We start from the raw sequence: 19,758 nt of genomic DNA on the forward strand, positions 1-19,758 counted from the left end.
TGCCCTCGAGACCACCACAAATTTGTACTAGATTGCAACTAGAAAAAGTTTACTAAATTAATTAGGTATTGTTTGGATGATAAATTGTGATTTTATTACAGCCGAACAGAGAGCAATAGGATATAGGAAAGTTAAATGGGCAATTAAGTTTCCAAATGTATTAACTATTAAGACATACGATTTTAAGACATAAATAGTATATACGCGGTAGTCAATGAATGTGACAACTTATCTTTATTCCCATGGATTTAGCACATACCAAACCAAATGCGTCCTAAATAAAATTAAATAAAATCCAGAGTAAAATAGTTTAAAATCCTAATTTCCCAAACCAAGACTATTTACATAACATATTATCCACAAGTTTAATTACGAGTCCCCTTCTCCCTCTTGTGTTGTGATTTGGATTGTCGGAATTTCTGTTCATCAGAGAGCATTTTTGCAAACCTGCCGTAAATAATCACATGTAAAAAGAAAATAAAAAGAAAAAAATGTTACTACATGTTATTGAATAAATTGAGTAAATTAATTACTTAATCAAAACATCCTGATTTGTGCCTCCTCCAGCAACAGGCTCGGAATTTCCTGTTTGCAGATTGACTCTTGAAAAAGGAGATTGCAGCAAACGTTCTCCGATTTCGACCAGATCATTTAGATTCTCATCCGTCGTGACGTCCACCGACGACATATCTCCAGTTAAATTTTCAGCCTGTACAATTATTATATAAATACGTGTTACATGCTATAAATGACGAAAACAACAAAAGCAATAAAAGAAATTACAACCAAATAACATAAACGAGAATTGTTTGTAAAGAGATTACAAAATAAATTAAGATACCAGCCATATTGACAAACCCTAGTTCTAGCGTCTATAATAGGGTTTAAATACATAATTTAATTGTCTCTAAGTCTTAATATAATAACTTCGGGAATAATAAATGATCCAAATTTGAACTAAAAATATTGACCTGAATGCGGAGATAATTCTGTTGAGAAGTCTGAGCTTCATATATTACTGATAAGAAATAATCGACCATATCTATGCTAGCTTGATTGTAGATATCGATTATTGGGGTGGAATTTCCATTAAAGAGCCAACCCAACACGCCCCATTTCGACGCCATTTCTGCTGTATATTTCTCCTCCCGCTTCGCAGAGCCTGTGCCTAGCGATATCACCAGCAGCTTTGCGCATTCCATAGGCTGAATCGGGAAGAAATCTTCGCTTCTGCTCAATACTTCTTTTGTCACTTCTCTCACCGCCACCAATGTCTACAAGAATACAATTGTGTCAGTCATTTTTTTTGTTTCGGCCTATCTATATTGGTGGGCCAGTTAATATTTTAACCCATAGTTCTGATATCATGATAAAAGTCTATAAGGTTCTATCTTAAAACTAATTCATGATAGAATAAGACTTGTATAGTATTTCCAGTTCTATTTTTAAACTCGATGTGGAATACTTAATTGTTTGTTTCATTTGCGAACAGTACTCCTATAATTCAAGTGTAGGAGTGTGTACCGGGTTGTTGGCAGCGACGCCACCATCAATGAGATTGAAATCCCAAGACTGGCCAGAGTCATCAGCATTTGTAAAATTATGTGGCGGAAAATAAGTTGGCGCGGCTGAGGTGGCGATGCATATGTCGGATAGTAGCGCGTCCTTGTAACCCCGATACTTCACCTGTTGCATCCATACATAAATCAATTGTCCAATGCAACGATTATATAAACAACAAAGAGATAGATCCCGAGAGACCTCGTAGGAGGAGAAGATGGTGGGCTGCATAAGCTTGATATCAAATGTTGGGACAACAACATTTGTTAACGTGTGATGCAACCTAGTCTGCCCTAAAATCTCCCTTGTGAGCTCATGCAAATAATTGCCATCGTATTTGGGACCTACTAATGCAGCCATCCATCCAAGCAATCCACATCCAACACAACCACTGATCATTGATATCAATGTGTCAAACCTTACAACTAATTCACATGTATCAACTCAACAAAAATCAAATTAACAAACCTCTGTTGGAAAATCTTAGGCCCATGTTGTACATAAAACGGAGCAATATCTTTAGCTGCGGAAATAGGGCGATTATTAGCATCGGGAGCGGTCAACATGGCCGTCACGAGTCCTCCGGTGCTCGTCCCTGCGATTACATCAAAGTAGTCTGCAATTCTAGCATCTTCGCCGTCCAATTTCTGGAGTTCGGATTCGAGGAATTCAAGAATCTTGGCAGGGATAATTCCGCGAATGCCACCTCCATCGATGCTAAGAATTGTGACTAGTCTTCCATCAAGTACTGGAGATCGGAGCTTATTCTTTGAGGAAGGTGACGATGATGATGGCATTGGAATTACTACTATAATATTGTAGTGCAATGAAAATGATGAAAGGGTTATGACTTATGAGTATTTAAAGAAGAGGGTCCATGCATGTACAGCCTAAACTTGTACCAAGCTTCAATTTACACGCATATATGTACCTGTTATTTAGAAAGCTTTAGTAGCTTGATTGTGTAAATTGGTGCTATAAGTTATCATTATAGTACTCGTTGATTGTCAAATTTAATTAAATGATCGAGACCAGATCATCTTACTTGGATAACCAGCTTTTTCATCTCTAATTAATAGTAATTGATCTCTTGAACCAACTTTTTCTTCTCTAAAAATTGTACTCGCAGCTAACTAAACTATCATTTTTATAATTCACATTTTTTGTAAGTTTGTAACATGATTTTAAATTATTCATGTTTTCCCAGTTAAAAAAGTAATTGTATTATTCATGTTTTTCAAAATTCATCCCATTTTTAAAGTTTATACATTAATTAATACAGCATATACAAATCATGAATTATCTATATATATATATATATATAGTCAAAACAAAATTTAAGGTGTGTTGACCTAGCGGTAAAATAGTTAATGTGTAAGCCTATATTACAGTAGACTCGAACACGAGACCTTTGATTTTAAGTACTCTAACACTAGGTCAATTCACGCACACGAAAAACAAGTTTGTGTTGTCTATTGATATAGTGGGCTTACATGCTTAGTTATTCCAAATTAGCCAAACTCGATCGAGCCAAATATTAATTAGCATGGACAATTTCAGTTGAAAATTATGTTATACACAAATGTTTGAAACGCGTGCGTCCATATATGTTTTTGCAATTAATATTATTATCTTCTGTATACTTTTTTATTCCCAATTGCGATCACTTCATATGGAATTGAAGTATGATAAGAATTAACAACGAAATGTTATGCAGCGGCGTGAATAAAATAAAATATAGCAAATTTTTTCTAGAAGTCAATTTTCGTATATAAGACCTAACGTAATCATAAATAAACCTCATTCTCATGTTAAATTATTTAAAAACAGGTCTGGGCGTTTATTCTACATAGTAATCGGATTTATGAATTTCTTTAATACGCAAATGTGGAAATTACATAAGATTAGTTTTATAAGTTTATAAAAAAAACGTGATTCAAATATGATAGTATAAATATGGCAAGTGGTGTGAATATGAGTAAAAATAATAATGATTATTAGTTGCCAAATATATTGGATAGATACGTGATACGTCCATCCCTTATCACTTTAATTTGCTTATTCCCTTCATCCCTTGCATGCTTAGTTGTTAAATTATTGACTTAAATGTTAAAACACATTAGTTAATATTTTCTCCTAAGAATGCCTGATCCCCTTATTAATTATGTCAACATCTATTTTTATAGCGGAAGATTGATTTTGAGTTAATATATACTCCATGTAACAAGTTGTTATACATAAGCAATAAGATTTGGGTGCAAATCTTTGTTTAGATATTTACATATGGATGGTCGTAATCGAAAATATGAAGTAAAAATAGATCAACTTAAACTCTAATTACACTTCAATGAATGAGACCGTGCTTAGCCCTGTAAAATCCAACAACCAATTAAGAAAATAGCACAAGGGGATAGGAGATAGTCAGATAGCAATGCTTGGTTGGGGGCTAAAATACTTTATTAATCTAATGTTAGTATGGTTTTAGTAACTGTATATGTGTTGACAATTACTTGAAATTGAATGGTATAATCATTCAACTTAAAAATAGTTGGACTGAAATAGGTTACGTGTGATGAAATGTTAAATAGTTTTGACTAATTAAAAATAGTTGGACGGAAATAGGTTACGTTTGATGAAATGTTAAGTAGTTTTAAATAATATAATAATTAATTATTATTGTGAAATGTGGTGATGAAAAGAGATCAAGCCAATTAGGACCAATATAAATTTTGATTCTTACATACTTGTAAATGACACGGGTTTTAATATGCAATTGGTAAAGTAAAAAATATATGAGAAAAAGTAAGGGAGAAATGGGAAAAAAGTGTTAGTAGATTGTGTGGTCCACGTTATTAGTAATGTGTAATTGGTTAAAAACTTTCCATATTTAGACTTAATCTAATTTCAGGGGACAACCAAAAATAGTAAAACTAGTCTACTTTTTTAGGACGGATGGAGTATAAAGTATGTACGTTTGGCTTTAATATATGGCTCTGTGAATTTAAATGTTGCTAGTCTTTGTGTACTTAGACAAAATCATATATCTAGTTAGTTTGCGTGTGCAATCTAAAAAGTTAAATAATAAAAAAAAGGTTGTAGTTGAGATTATTGATTTAATCTTTAGAACCATCGTTGTTAGAACCATCGTTGTTATTCAGCAAACTGTACAATCCATGCATTAATATTTCAAACTTTAAATTTAATTTGGTTAGTCCAAGATCAAGCAGAGAAAAGGTCGGTATTACATTATTTCCTAAATTTCCAAGTACTAGTAGTATATAATATGACTAAGTCAATTACTTGGCCATAATATATAATAGTAGTATTAATAAACAATTATTAGTTTATAAATATTTTTAATAAATCTAGGATCAAATCAAATTCAATTGTAAAATAATTAAGAAAAATAAAAGAATCCACAATAAGCAAGAAATTATAAAAGTCGGTTTTAAACGTAGAAATATACGGAGTATATAGGTATTTAAGTGGATGAAGATTAGAAATTTAGAATGAAAAATGCGAAGAAAACGGATGCCCGTGCTAGTAGTGATTAAACATTTGGTTTTGATTTTTGCGACTAAGTAATCTCTATTTTGTTTAGATGAATGTAAAAGATTTTGATTAATTATCGGAAAGACATAGGCTTCGACTACTTAAATAAAAAATTATCTTAAAGTGCATGGTCCTTACCCTATTTGTGTGTGGTTTAGGCAGATTAATATCCATAATAATGTAGATGATTAATTTGTACGTGGTTGGTGAGGTAATTAATTTGATAGATCTGAGTTTAATTTTGAAATTGAACAAAACACGCTGATAGTCGAGAAACCAACACGGCAACACCTGTTAGGTTTGCTGCAATCGACAATGTTATTCGGTTGCCCAAAATATTGAATTTAAAACAATGTAACGTCTGGATTTACGCAATTTTTGTTTGCCCCGGTGGGATAATGAGCTTATGCACCTCTATTATCATTTTGTAATATTATTCTTCAATCTTCCGTCTCATTCAAAGTTTACATTTCCTTTTTTACTTCCTAAAAATTATGTGTCCAATTGTGTATAAAAAAATTGAAATTAATAAATCAGTAGTATAATACATGCACATGCGGACATGTACTATAGGAGGTAGTACTAATTAATTTTTTGGACTGTTTCTAAATTTCGCAATAATGCTTATTTTTATGAACAAATAAATGTATTTAGTGTAAACATTCAAATGTAGGATTTTCTATAATTCCACTTGTCAAAGAATTAGAACACACTATGTCATAATGTCATTTGTATCATTTGATATGTCTTAGATCACCGAAATTTTTAATCGTACCATCAATATTGTTATACGATTGCATTTATCTGGTACTACTACTGCATATATATACACAATTTCCACATATATAAAGTTACCATTTACATAAATCATGCATACCTTGCTGTAGGGATGTCAATCGGGCCGGCCCGTCGGGTTTCGGGTCAACCCTACTCGGGTTGCGGGTCAATCGGGTGCAGGCTAATCGAGTTGTGATTTCTTTCGGGTTATAAAAGCTCAGCCCGTAAAAGCTCGGGTTTCGGGCTAGCCCATCGGGTTAATCGGGTTGCTACCGATAATATTAACATGCGATCAATCCAATAAATAATGATTAAAATTACTAATATTCATACAATGTAAAACATTTAATTATGATATATTTGAGATATATGCTTAAACTCAATCATAAACATGATCAAATACTGATATTTGAGATATTTTGTAGAATTTTAATGCATGTTTTAGAAATTAAAATTTTTTTTTGTGAATTTGAAGTTTTTAATTTATTTATCAATTATTATATTAATAAAAATTCAATATATAATTTGTATATTTAATATAAAATTGAAAGTTATTTTTTTAGTTAATATTAATCAATGAAATGTCGAATTAGGAGTAAAAAAAATAGAATAATAGAAATTTTATCGGGTTTTCGGGCCAGCCCATCGGGTTTTCGGGTCTGGCCCTAATGGGTTGCGGGTTAATCGGGTGCGGGCTAATCGGGTTTTGATTTTATCGGGCTAGAAATTTCCAACCCTAACCCTATAAATTTGACAGGCTATTCGGGCCAGTCCACGAGTTACGGGCTACATTGAAATCCCTACCATGTAGTATTTGTATAAAGTGTACTAATACCGTCAAAATGACCATAGTAAGAATATGAGCCCTAATATGGCCAATTATGAAAAACAAATAATATAGTAATGGTAAAACGAAAATAGTAAAATCAATATTTGAAAATCTAATTTAACCCAAAATCAGAAACAATTTATAAAAAAAGTGAGGAGGAAGATCAATAAAAGAAATATTAATATTAATTAGTAATGATTAGAGTAGCTAGTAATCCTTGATTTCGACTTGTAGCCCGAGAAGTGAAATTACAACTAACTAAGCAACCGACAATCTTAAAGCCCAAACGAGGCATCTGATCTGGAAGCACAGAGTATCTGCTCTAGGATTTACTACAAATTAATTGATTATATTATTAAAATTTTATTCATTTACCATATTTCTATTTTTATACAGTAAACAAATGTACTTCATATTTTAGCCGTTAGGATTTAGATGAACCTAACGCGATTGAGCACCAAACGATTGAAAAGTATGGAACACGTTGGGATGAGGATGAAATTGTGGTTTTATTTCTCGGTAATTAAGACCTCTAAGGGGCTCATAGAGTCCCACCTGCTTGATTCGACTTTACAAGAATCAAGAAAAAAACTCGAAAAGATTGACTGAATCTATCTAATACTAGTAATATTTAGATAGTTTGAAATTAAGGAAATAAACAGTTAAAGGGAAAATAAAAAGATACTCAATCTTTTAATGAGAACGTAAAATCTCTATATTTGGTTGTTCTTAAAGTCGTCCGCTTCGGCCTCTCGTTCCTTTTCTTCTCTGCTTCGGAGGCCTGTTTGGGTTCGTGTTCTCCGTTATTAGAGTCTTCCATCTCATCAACGTCGTCAATCATGTCGGAGGTTGATACGAGCATATTCCTAGGATTATCCTCATATCTATATAATTTAGTTAGTTATTGATTTACCATAACTTTTCATATTTATTAAGATTATTTTCTTGTTCCTTAAGTTAGGGTATCCACTATTATAAATAGTGGACATTGTTATTCATTTGGATCATTCAAGAAATATCAAATTATCATATTATCCTTTTATTTTATTTTCACGCTTTTATTTCAATTCCGTATTGTTCTTGGTTTGATCGACGGGCAAGCTCCCGCGACTGCCTTTTATCCCTCCGACGATTGTAATCGCGACGCGGGAATCTTGTTAAGAGAAATCATCTCCCAATGAAAGCATCAGATGATACGAGTAAACTCGTATCGAGAGATAACTGCGAGAGATCGCAAAGAAGATGTTGGTTCAGCCAACTATCGTTTAAATAGGGTTTTTGATAAAGTAAATTGCCGAGAAAAGTAAAAGACGATAAAGAGATAAATTGTATTTCTCAATGATTAATTCAAAAGATAACAAAGACTCCTATTTATAATACTCGCTAAATCAATAATATATGAAATAATAGAGATATGAGAATATTCCGTAGATATACTCGTATCGGAGGTTCTATCATAACCACTAACCCGAGTACCCGACATAATTTTTAAAGCATCAGCAAAATACATTTTATTCGCATTGCAAAATAATTTAAACTCCCAATTTGCTTTTATACATAATAATTATGAGGTCCCTTCTAGTTCTTGTGCTGTGATTTTGACTGCCGGAATTTCTGTTCATCAGAGAGCATTTTTGCAAATCTGCAGTGTAAATAATCATACGAAATAGTTAAAAAAAGCAAAAAGAAAAGAAACTATATTTATTTTATTGAAAAAAAAACAGAAAAATTAAGTAAATTAATTACTTAATCAAATTGTCCTGATTTGTGCCTCCACCATCAACCGGCTCAAAAATCCCTGTTTGCAGATTAACTCTTGATAAAGGAGAGAGCAACAAATATTCCCCAATTTCGACCAGATCATTCATATTCTCATCTGTCGTGACGTCCACCGACGAGCTATCTCCGGTTAAATTTTCAGCCTGTACAATTATTATAAAAATATGTGTTACATGTTTGTAAAGAGATTACAAAATAAATTAGTATAGCAAACCATAATGACAGTTGACAAGCCCTAATTCTAGCGTCTATAATAGGGATTAAATACATAATTTAATGGCCTCTAAGACTTAATATAATAACATTGCGAAATAATAATTTATCAGAAATTTGAACTTATAATATTGACCTGAATGCGGAGATAGTTCTGTTGAGAGGCCTGAGCCTGAAATATTACTGATAAGAAATAATCAACCATATCTGTGCTGGCTTGGCTGTAGACATCGATTATTGGTGTGGAATTTCCATGAAGCAGCCAGCTGATCACACCCCATTTCGACGCCATTTCCGCTGTGTATTTCTCCTCCTGCTTCGCTGAGCCTGTGCCCAGCGATATCACCAGCAACTTTGCGCATTCCAGAGTCTGAATTGGGAAGAAATCTTCGCTTCTGCTCACCACTTCTTTTGTCACTTCTCTTACTGCCACCAACGTCTGCAAGAATATCGTTTTTCCATCTTAAAATCAATCGATGATAACAAGTGTAGCCATGAGATTTACACCCTTGATTCCAACATAGATATACATTTCTGTCAATCGTTTTTTCCTGTTTCTGCCCATCTAATAAAGGTTTTATCTTAAAACTAATATTCCCTCCATCCTTTGTAAAAACGAACTTTTGGTGGAGCAGAGATTTTTAATGCAAAATTAGTAAAGTAAAAGAGAAAAAATAAATGTAGTAGAATGAGTGTTATTGGATGGTCCATGTTATTAGTAGTGTTTCGTTAGTATAACTTGTAAATAAAATAATGTGTAGGGGGTAATATGCTACTCAAATATTTCCTATATTAGAAATTTCATAATTTTTACGGACTGACTAAAAAGAAAATAGTTCATATTTATCAGGGCGGTGAGAGTAAGCGACGGGAGGAAATTTATAAAGTGGTTCCAGTTCTAATTTTAGCTGGATCTTGAATATTTCATTTGGCGCAAACATCTAATCAGTATAATTCAAGTTTGGGACTATAAACCGGGTTGTTGGCAGCGACACCACCGTCGATGAGATTGAAATCCCAAGAGTGGCCGGAACCATCGGCGTTTGTGAAACTATGGGGCGGAAAATAAGTGGGCGCGGCAGAGGTGGCGATGCATATGTCGGACAGTAGCGCGTCCTTGTACCCCATATTCTTCAACTGTTGCAACCATACATAAATTAATTGTCCAGACACTCTTGAATAAATTAATTTCTCATGCAACGGATATAAAAACAACAAAAAGATAGATTGCGAGATGACCTCGTAGGAGGAGAAGACGGTGTGTTGCATATGCCTGATATCGAATGATGGGACAACAACATTGGTCAAGGTGTGATGCAAACGAGTCTGCCCTAAATTCTTCCTTATGAGCTCTTTCAAATACTTGCCATTGTATTTGGGGCCTAATAATGCAGCCATCAATCCAAGCAATCCACATCTAAAACAACCACTGATTAATATTACTATCAATGTATCATTTCTCACAATTACTAATTAAGCAAACCTCTTTGGGAAAATCTTAGGCCCATGTTGTACATAAAAGGGAACAATATCTTTAGCTGCATAAATAGGGCGATTATTAGCATCGGGGGCAGTCAACATGGCCGTCACCAGCCCTCCGGTGCTCGTCCCTGCAATTACATCAAAGTAGTCTGCAATTCTAGCATCTTCGCCGTCCAATTTCTGGAGTTCGGATTCAAGGAACTCAAGAATCTTGGCAGGGATGATGCCGCGAATGCCGCCTCCATCGATGCTCAGAATAGTGATTATTCTTCCATCAACTGGAGATTGGTGCTTCTTCTTCAAGGAAGATGGTGACGACGACATTGGGGTTAAAATATTTTTTTGTGATGAAAATGATGAAAGGGTTATTACTAGTATTTAAAGAAGAGGGTCCATGCATGTGCCTAAACTTAAAAAAAAAAAAAAAAACTTGTACCATGATTCAATTCGCAATGGTTAGTTGTCAAATTAAATTATATTAAATGCTGAAGACCAGATCGTGTTACTTGGGTAACCAGCTTTTTCATCTCTATTTAATAAGACCACCTCTTTCTTCCTATCTCTACCATTTTTATTCACACGAGTTTAAATTATTCATGCGTTTTTTCCAATTAATAAACTAATAAAGTAATTATATTATGTCAATGTTCACGGATAGATCCTGTATTAATTTCCTCTGATAAAAATTCAGATCATTTTAAAGCTTATCTATTGATATGTCAGTACTATTTGTTGATGGACACAAGGCCCAGGACACTAATTTGTAAATTATATATTCACAATATTTTCAATTCTATGTAATCAACGTAAAATTTAGAATACCTAAGGCCAAATAAAATTGCTAGGAATTTGACGTGGATTGTGAAAATTTGTTTGGTGGTAGATTTGCATCGTATCAATTGGTCAAAGTTGATAGATAGTTAATGTTATAATCGAAAAATATATTGTGTTAATTAGTTTGGGATATATTTAACATTTATTTTTATATATCAACAAAATGTAATGTGTGTTGATATACTAAGGTCTGAGTCCGAATTACGGCGGGTTCTAACCTGAATCTTTAATTTCTGGCACTAACCAGTCTAGCACCAGGTTAACACACGCATACAACAATACTATTTCGAGAACATGCGTCGATTAGTCGTACCCAAAATAATTAACATAGACAATTTTAGGTTGAAAAGTATTTTATGATATAAATGTTTGAAACGCGTGAGTCCATATATATGTTTTTGCAATCAATTCTTTCCTTTATTTAATGTTAGTTTCTTATTTCTAACTTGCTTTGAATACGTGGGTTCCCTGAAAATGGAGCAACTACTTTTATTTTTGAAAAAATATACTCCTTCCGTCCCCAAAGAGTATGAACTTTGGGTTCGGCGCGAGTTTTAATGCATTATTGGTAAAATAAGAGAGAGATAGATAGAGAAAGTTTTTTAAGTATTGTTAGTGGAGAATGAGCCTCATTTCATTAGAGAGAAAAGAGTTTCCAAATTAGAATGTTCATACTCTTTGGGGGCGGACGAAAAAATGAAATAGTTCATACTCTTTAGGGACGGAGTCCGAGTTACGGCGGGTTCGAACCTGAATCTTTAATTTGCACTAACCATTCTAGCACTAGGTCAACACACGCATACAACAATACTAGGCTATGTCGAGAACATGCGTCGATTAGTCGTACCCAAAATAATTAGCATGTAAAATTTTAGGTTGAAAATTATTTTATGATATAAATGTTTGAAACGCGTGAGTCCATATATATGTTTTTGCAATCAATTCTTTCCTTTATTTAATGTTAGTTTCTTATTTCTAACTTGCTTTGAATACGTGGGTTCCCTGAAAATGGAGCAAGACTACTTTTATTTCTGAAAAAATATACTCCCTCCTGAAAGGATATGGGCTAGATTAGATTAATATGGATTAAATAATTATAGTTGGGCTACAATTATAATTAGTCCATAAGCCCAACAATCATGAAACCCTAATGACTCTTTGTCTATATATATGGTTATTTATTCTCCATTGTGGGAGATGAGAAATATCGTAACATTAGAGAGAAAATACGTAAAGCTTTGTAGAGAATTCCTAGCTTTCTCTATAGAGCGATTGTACCGAGGAATTGTTCCTGCATCGGATCAGAATACACGTGGACCTCGATAGTAGTGGATTCAACTTGCAGGACACAATCGTAGAAGGAAACACAACAACAAGTAAGATTTAGTTCCGTTGTGTTTTACATGCTCAACTTGCAATATGATTATGAATCTAGATCTGTTATTCTTGTCTGCAATTTCCGCTGCGCTCATTAGATGAATACAAGAATTACTAACAGTGGTATCAGAGCCCAGGGCTCGATTCATAATATGTTTGTTTGCTAATTACTTGTGGATTAACAGTGTTCATGTAGTTTTCTGAAGATAAATGAAAACTACATCTGTTTACCGATTTAAAGTTTCGAACTTTGAATCTGTAAATTTTGAAAACTCTGCGCTGGTTTCTAAGAAATTAGATTTCTTAGTTGACGGATTTTGAATGTGAGTTTAGATTCTTAATAAATGAAAAGTTACTGTTCGTTTACAAACTTTCAGCTTCAAAACTTAGATCTGTTATTCATGAACAATTACTTTTCTTAATAAACGAAAATTTAGATTTTGAATCAATTTCTGAAAACAGTTCAACTTTCAAAATTTGGAATCTAAATTGGTTTTGAATTGGATTCCAAGCAAACTGAGAATTGAAAATTGTTCAAAAATTTTCGAAATTAAAATTGAGAATAAGAATGGTTTTGGAATCCAAAAATTAACGAAAAACGGGGTGAAGGCAGCGCCATGGAGGGGGCGACTGTTCTTTTCCTAGAACCCTAGCGGGTTTTGATGATCTGGGTCGGATCCGAATCGTGGTTTTGGTCACTATAAATCAAATTATTAATTTAGAATTAATAATATTAATCAATCCAATGAATTAATTACTATAATTATTTTGAATAATAATAGTAAATGTGTTTTAATATTGTTTTAGAATTAATATTAAATATCTATTTATATTAGTTTGGAATTGATACAGATTAGATGATAAATTTATTAATTGGATTAATGGATTAATGAGCTAGAATTTGTTAATATTATTATTTTGGAATAATAAATAATATATGTGTGCTTGATGATGATTTGGAATTATTACTTGATTTATAAATTTATTAATTTAGAATTAATATAGATTGGATTAGTTTCGTTAATTAGATTAACAAATTGGGACATAGTTATCATCTGGAAATGATATATACTCCACAACACAATATTAATTTGGAATTAATATTAAATATGTATAATTATATTAATTTAGAATTAATATAATTAAATCCACATTTAATTAGAGAATAAAATTTGATTTTATTCGTTGAGCATTATTTGATATCTTATGTGATAAGCATGCTATTTGATTTTATGCTTATTTATTTTAACTATAGTAGTTAGAGACCGTTTTATTGTCTGGGTAGGCGGCGCCCAGTATGTGTAGTCCGTGTTATACTATGTCTGGGTAGGCGGCGCCCAGTATTTGTAGTCCGTGTTATACTATGTCTGGGTAGGCGGCGCCCAGTAATTGTTTAAGATTTTAATATTAGATATTAAATTGACAATTAGTATCACAAAATTATTCCCCACAAAATATAAGTCTCGTTTTGAAACAAACGCGTCGTCCATCACAATTGTTTGATGCTCCTAGCCTTTTCGACCACGAGTTTTACGCCCTCGCGTTTACTCTAAATCTACAAGGTTTAGGCTCATTCATAGATGCATGGTTGGCATCGTGTGATGGGGTTGACTTGCTTAAATTATTTTGAGTAGCCCTCGCAACCAGAATAATTTATGGACGTATATTAATTAGATTAATAAACCAAGAATTGTAAAATTGTTGTTACAATTGGCTTGGAGGCCTACCTGGTGATATTATTGTAGTCATCAGCCCTCGCAGAGGCTGCAATAATATAGACTTGGATCTTGGACCACTAAAATTTATATTAGATATAAATTCGTATTTTATGTTTGGGGGACATAATATATGTTAAAATTAGTGGGAGCTAATCAATACAATAAACCCTTGTTTGATTAGTGATGCGATTGTGATCTTTGTATGCTTTTCTAATTTGCTTTTCGTTTTATTTTCTGTTCAGATAATATGTCAAACTTATCTTATGAGTGTATGATGGAAACAAACAAATTGACTAGGTCAAATTTCACGGAGTGGCAGAGAGACTGCCCAAAACTTAAGGCACAAGGTGCAATGAGTGGGAGCTCAGCTATGTTTGTCATTGAGATAAATATGTCTATGAATAACTCACAATCCTGGGTATTGGATACCGCTTGTGGTTCACACATTTGTAATAATGTGCAAGGTTTAATTGACAGCAGGAAAGTGAGGCCTGGGGAAGTAGACCTACGTGTTGGAAATGGAGCAAAAGTTGCTGCCGAACGCGTGGGAACTTATAGATTAGATCTTCCCTCAGAACATAGACTAGATTTACATAATTGTTATTTCGTTCCAGTTATTTCAAAGAATATTATTTCCATTCCGATGTTGGACATCGAAGGTTTTTCCTTCCATTTTGCAAACAGCAGGTGCTCGTTTTCTAATAATGGATTGTTTTATGGAAATGCCTCTTTAGAGAATGGATTATATATGCTTGAATGCAAACGGGATATTCTCAATGTGCAAAATAAAAGACTTAAGCTATGTAATACGGATAATGCTACTTATCTTTGGCATTGTAGACTTGGTCATATCAATGAGAAAAGGATAGCGAGATTGAGAAAGTTAGACTATCTAAATTCATTTGATTTTGAATCATATGGTGCTTGTGAATTCTGTCTCAAAGGAAAAATGACAAGTAAACCACTTTCTGGGAAAGGGGTGCGTGCTAATGATGTGCTAGAGTTGATCCACACAGATGTGTGCGGACCGTTTCCAACTCAAGCAAAAGGTGGTTATTCGTACTTCATTACTTTCACTGATGATTTGACAAGGTATGGATATGTGTATCTTATGAAACACAAATCTGAGGCCTTTGAGAAATTTATAGAGTTTAAGTGTGAAGTTGAGAAACAACTTGGGAAAAGTATAAAAACTCTTCGATCAGATCGAGGAGGGGAATACTTGAGCCGAGAATTTCTTGATTACTTGAAATCGCATGGAATTCAGTCGGACTGGACACCTCCTGGTACACCACAAATGAATGGAGTATCTGAAAGGAGAAACCGAACATTATTAGATATGGTTCGATCCATGATGAGTTTAGCTAGTCTTCCTTTATTTCTCTGGGGTCATGCTTTATTGACTGCTATTTACATTCTGAATAGAGTTCCATCTAAATCAGTTGAGAAAACACCATATGAGTTATGGTATGGCAAAAAGCCCTGTCTTAACTATATGCGGACCTGGGGTTGTCCAGCTTTTGTTAAGAAACAAATGACTGATAAGTTGGAATCTAAAAGTGAGAAGTGTTACTTTGTGGGATATCCTAAACAAACTAGGGGATACGATTTCTACTGTCCTGAAAATCACAAGGTGATAACATCAAGGAATGTGACGTTCCTTGAAGACAGTTATGTCTGCAAGGAACAAGGTCAAAATACAGTAGATCTTGAAGAAATTCAAGAACCACAAGTTAACAATGAGGATGATGTATTGTCAAATGGTTTGAACAATAACTCAGTGGGAGTTTTTGATGATCTATTGGGAGGGGAAAATACTATTAGAGGAGACCTTAGAGGGACTCTCGAAGAACCTCCTCAAGACAATGAGATGCATCAAATACAAGATGATACAATAGTTGCATCACCTCTACCTCAAGAAGATCATAGTGATATTCCTGGGCCTACTCACAATCAGAATGAACAGCCCGAGCCAGAAGAAAACCAACTCAATAGACCTAGAAGGATTCGTCGTGCACCTGAGAGACTGAATCTAATGGTTGAGAACCAAGATGATGAAGTTGATTTAGATGATGATGAGCCTAAGACCTATACCGACGCGGTGTCGGACACCGATCGAGAGAAGTGGCTTGAAGCCTTGATATCTGAAATGGACTCGATGTACTTCAACTTAGTCTGGGAACTAGTTGACTTGCCAGATGGGGTTTACCCCATAGGTTGCAAATGGATCTTCAAAAAGAAGAGAGATGCAGATGGCAAAGTACAAACCTACAAGGCTAGGTTAGTGGCAAAGGGTTATAGTCAGCGCGAAGGCATTGACTATGATGAAACCTTTTCGCCAGTTGCTAAGATCAAGTCCATTAGGATATTACTTGCAATTGCTGCATACTACAATTTCGACATTTGGCAAATGGATGTCAAAACCGCATTTCTCAATGGAGAATTAGAAGGCGATGTCTATATGACACAACCAGAAGGTTTTGTATCGAAAGAAAGGCCGAATGCAGTGTGCAAGCTAAAGAAGTCCATCTATGGACTTAAGCAAGCTTCGAGGAGTTGGAATATTTGTTTTGACAGAACAATCAAATCGTTTGGTTTTGTCAGAAGCAAAGAGGACCCATGTGTTTATAGTAAACGCGAGAATGGTAACGTTGTCTTCCTTATCATATATGTTGATGACATCTTGATTATGGGAAGCGATCGTTCCATGATGCAATCCGTGAAAGAATGGTTATCTAGTTCCTTTATGATGAAGGATCTGGGTGATGCTTCCTACATCCTTGGAATCAAGATCTATCGAGATAGACCGAATAGGATGTTGGGATTATCACAATCCACTTACATAGACAAGTTGCTAAGGCGCTTCTCAATGGAGAATTCTAAGAAAGGTTTTCTTCCTATGGGACATGGCATTGTATTGTCAAAGAAGGATTGTCCTTCTAATGACAAAGAAAGAGACAACATGAAAAGGATCCCGTATGCTTCGGCTATAGGATCTATTATGTATGCCATGATTTCTACTAGGCCAGATGTGGCCTATGCGCTTAGCATGACAGGCAGATTTCAGCAAAATCCCGGTGAGGAACATTGGAAAACCGTTAAGACTATTCTTAAGTACCTTAGAAGGACTAAAGAATATTTCTTAGTCTATGGTGGACAACCAGAGTTATCAGTTACTGGGTACACTGATGCTAGTTTCCAAACAGACCATGACGACTATAAGTCTCAGTCTGGATATGTTTTTGTCCTCAATGGTGGAGCAGTGAGTTGGAATAGTTCCAAACAAGGTACAACTGCCGATTCCACCACCGAAGCCGAGTATATTGCTGCATCTGAAGCTGCCAAAGAAGCTGTTGCTTTGTTAGAGTTCGTTAAAGAACTGGGTGTCATTCCGAGTGCCAATAGTGCAATACCTTTGTATTGTGACAACACTGGTGCTGTTGCGCAAGCAATAGAACCCAGAGCTACGAACAGGAACAAGCATGTTCCCAGAAGATATCATCTGATCAGAGAAATAATTGAAAGAGGCGACATAAAATTAGAAAGAGTACCCACTGATGATAACTTGGCTGATCCTTTCACCAAACCGTTATGTATAGCAAAACACAACAAGCACTTTGAGAGCTTAGGTGTTATGCATGTTGGTAGATGGCTTTGAATCAGTGGGAGTTACAGTTTTATATGTCTTAGAAACATTTTGTGTTGAGACAATATTACTTGATCACATTATATGAAAATTTTATTTCCTATGGGTTTTGTGCACTTATTGGAATAATTGTTTTAAATGTTTGATTTTATTCTAAATATTTGTTCCCTTGAATTATGACTGTCGTTAATGGTGTGAGACATTAATGATATAGTATAATTCTAAAATAGCCCTAACCAATGATCATCAAGAATGGGATATTGATGATATGTTATAGGTTAGCATGGGGTTTGCATCACATTCTTCGAGAATGTAGTTGTTCTCACAACTATGAGATATTAGATACTCGTGATGGACACATGGTATACTTTGGAGAGTATTGGTATACCCTACTATTAAACTGTTTTGTTGAGTGTCTACAGTTTATTAGTACATGAAGTATGTAATAGTCCTTGGATCTGAGGTCATTACACATTTTGTTTGTTGAGTGGTGTGCTTTGACCTTGTACAACGCTTTGCCTCCCCTCGGAGGATTAAGACACGGACTTGTGTTGGGTACATCATAAGATAAATGGAAATGGTAGTTGAGCCAAGAATGAGATTCATTCCTCGATTAGAATTTCGAGAGAACACTCAAATTCTCTATATTACTTGACCATTAAGTCATTGGCCAATGCAAAGACATATTCAATTAAAGTAATTGAATATGATCGAAAGGGTCATTTAATAAAGATGAGATAAAGTGATTGAGCTATTTGGATGACACATGACAAATCTTAGGCTCAATCGGGTGGTTCGTGAATGAAAGGATGTTACTATAAACTTTGTGTAAAGGCTTGTTTACCGAATTCACGTAAACGTCCTTCATATATCGAGCTACGCTGCCAACACAGTCTAGGAGTTTTGTGCAGACTTCGATTAGATCGTCGTCGATAATGAGGGCCTAAAGGGTCACACTATAAGTGTATTTTGATCCGCTCAAGGGTACAAAGTTGGAACTGCGTATTATATCTAATGCTAGTCCAAGTGGGAGATTGAAAGGATATGGGCTAGATTAGATTAATATGGATTAAATAATTATAGTTGGGCTACAATTATAATTAGTCCATAAGCCCAACAATCATGAAACCCTAATGACTCTTTGTCTATATATATGGTTATTTATTCTCCATTGTGGGAGATGAGAAATATCGTAACATTAGAGAGAAAATACGTAAAGCTTTGTAGAGAATTCCTAGCTTTCTCTATAGAGCGATTGTACCGAGGAATTGTTCCTGCATCGGATCAGAATACACGTGGACCTCGATAGTAGTGGATTCAACTTGCAGGACACAATCGTAGAAGGAAACACAACAACAAGTAAGATTTAGTTCCGTTGTGTTTTACATGCTCAACTTGCAATATGATTATGAATCTAGATCTGTTATTCTTGTCTGCAATTTCCGCTGCGCTCATTAGATGAATACAAGAATTACTAACACCTCCGTCCCCAAAGAGTAAGAACTTTAGGTTCGGCGCAGGTTTTAATGCATTATTGGTAAAGTAAGAGAGAGAGATAGAGAAAGTTTTTTAAGTATTGTTAGTGGAGAATAAGTCTCACTTCATTATAGAGAAAAGAGTTTCCAAATTGAAATGTTCATACTCTTTGGGGACGGACGAAAAAATGAAATAGTTCATACTCTTTAGGGACGGAGGGAGTACAAAAAATCATTGATTTTTTTTTCTATTGTTTTTTACTTTAGAATAAGCCTCAGCTTCAATGTCTCCAAAAAAACTAAAAAAATCTTCATATTTTTTATATTGAAATTGCATCTTCTCTTTGCACCCCTGATATTTTTATATAGAGAAGTATCGACGAAATGTAATGCAAATTGTTAAAAATAGTAGAAATGTTTCTAGAAGTCGAGAAGAATGAAGTTATTGTATACAAGAACTTACTTAATAATATATATATATATATATAGGATTGTGATCAAGATAGAACCATTCTT

At 34.3% G+C, this 19,758-nt stretch overlaps 2 protein-coding genes across 4 annotated transcripts; both read right to left on the reverse strand.

The window, feature by feature from the left end:
- Positions 1-215: 215 nt before the first annotated feature.
- On the reverse strand, positions 216-2,361 carry LOC121753314 (patatin-like protein 2). 2 transcript variants are annotated; one of them, XM_042148571.1, is made up of 6 exons: positions 2,029-2,361; positions 1,762-1,951; positions 1,525-1,686; positions 972-1,274; positions 534-709; positions 216-447 (listed from the first exon to the last, which is right to left on the reverse strand). In XM_042148571.1, the coding sequence occupies exons 1-6, from the start codon at positions 2,355-2,357 to the stop codon at positions 366-368; spliced, it is 1,242 nt and encodes a 413-aa protein (XP_042004505.1). In that variant the 5' UTR covers positions 2,358-2,361; the 3' UTR covers positions 216-365. The 2 variants fall into 2 exon arrangements, with proteins under 2 accessions (XP_042004505.1, XP_042004504.1); XM_042148570.1 differs by having other exon boundaries at positions 1,525-1,951.
- A 5,842-nt stretch (positions 2,362-8,203) lies between these two features.
- On the reverse strand, positions 8,204-10,522 carry LOC121750080 (patatin-like protein 2). Of its 2 annotated transcripts, XM_042144535.1 has the most exons (6): positions 10,194-10,522; positions 9,950-10,127; positions 9,686-9,847; positions 8,847-9,149; positions 8,465-8,640; positions 8,204-8,360 (listed from the first exon to the last, which is right to left on the reverse strand). In XM_042144535.1, exons 1-6 carry the CDS (start codon positions 10,514-10,516, stop codon positions 8,297-8,299), a joined length of 1,206 nt encoding a protein of 401 aa, XP_042000469.1. In that variant the 5' UTR covers positions 10,517-10,522; the 3' UTR covers positions 8,204-8,296. The 2 variants fall into 2 exon arrangements, with proteins under 2 accessions (XP_042000469.1, XP_042000468.1); XM_042144534.1 differs by having other exon boundaries at positions 9,686-10,127.
- Positions 10,523-19,758: the final 9,236 nt, after the last annotated feature.

This window comes from Salvia splendens, chromosome 10, assembly GCF_004379255.2.
Source record: "Salvia splendens isolate huo1 chromosome 10, SspV2, whole genome shotgun sequence".
Lineage (NCBI taxonomy): Eukaryota > Viridiplantae > Streptophyta > Magnoliopsida > Lamiales > Lamiaceae > Salvia > Salvia splendens.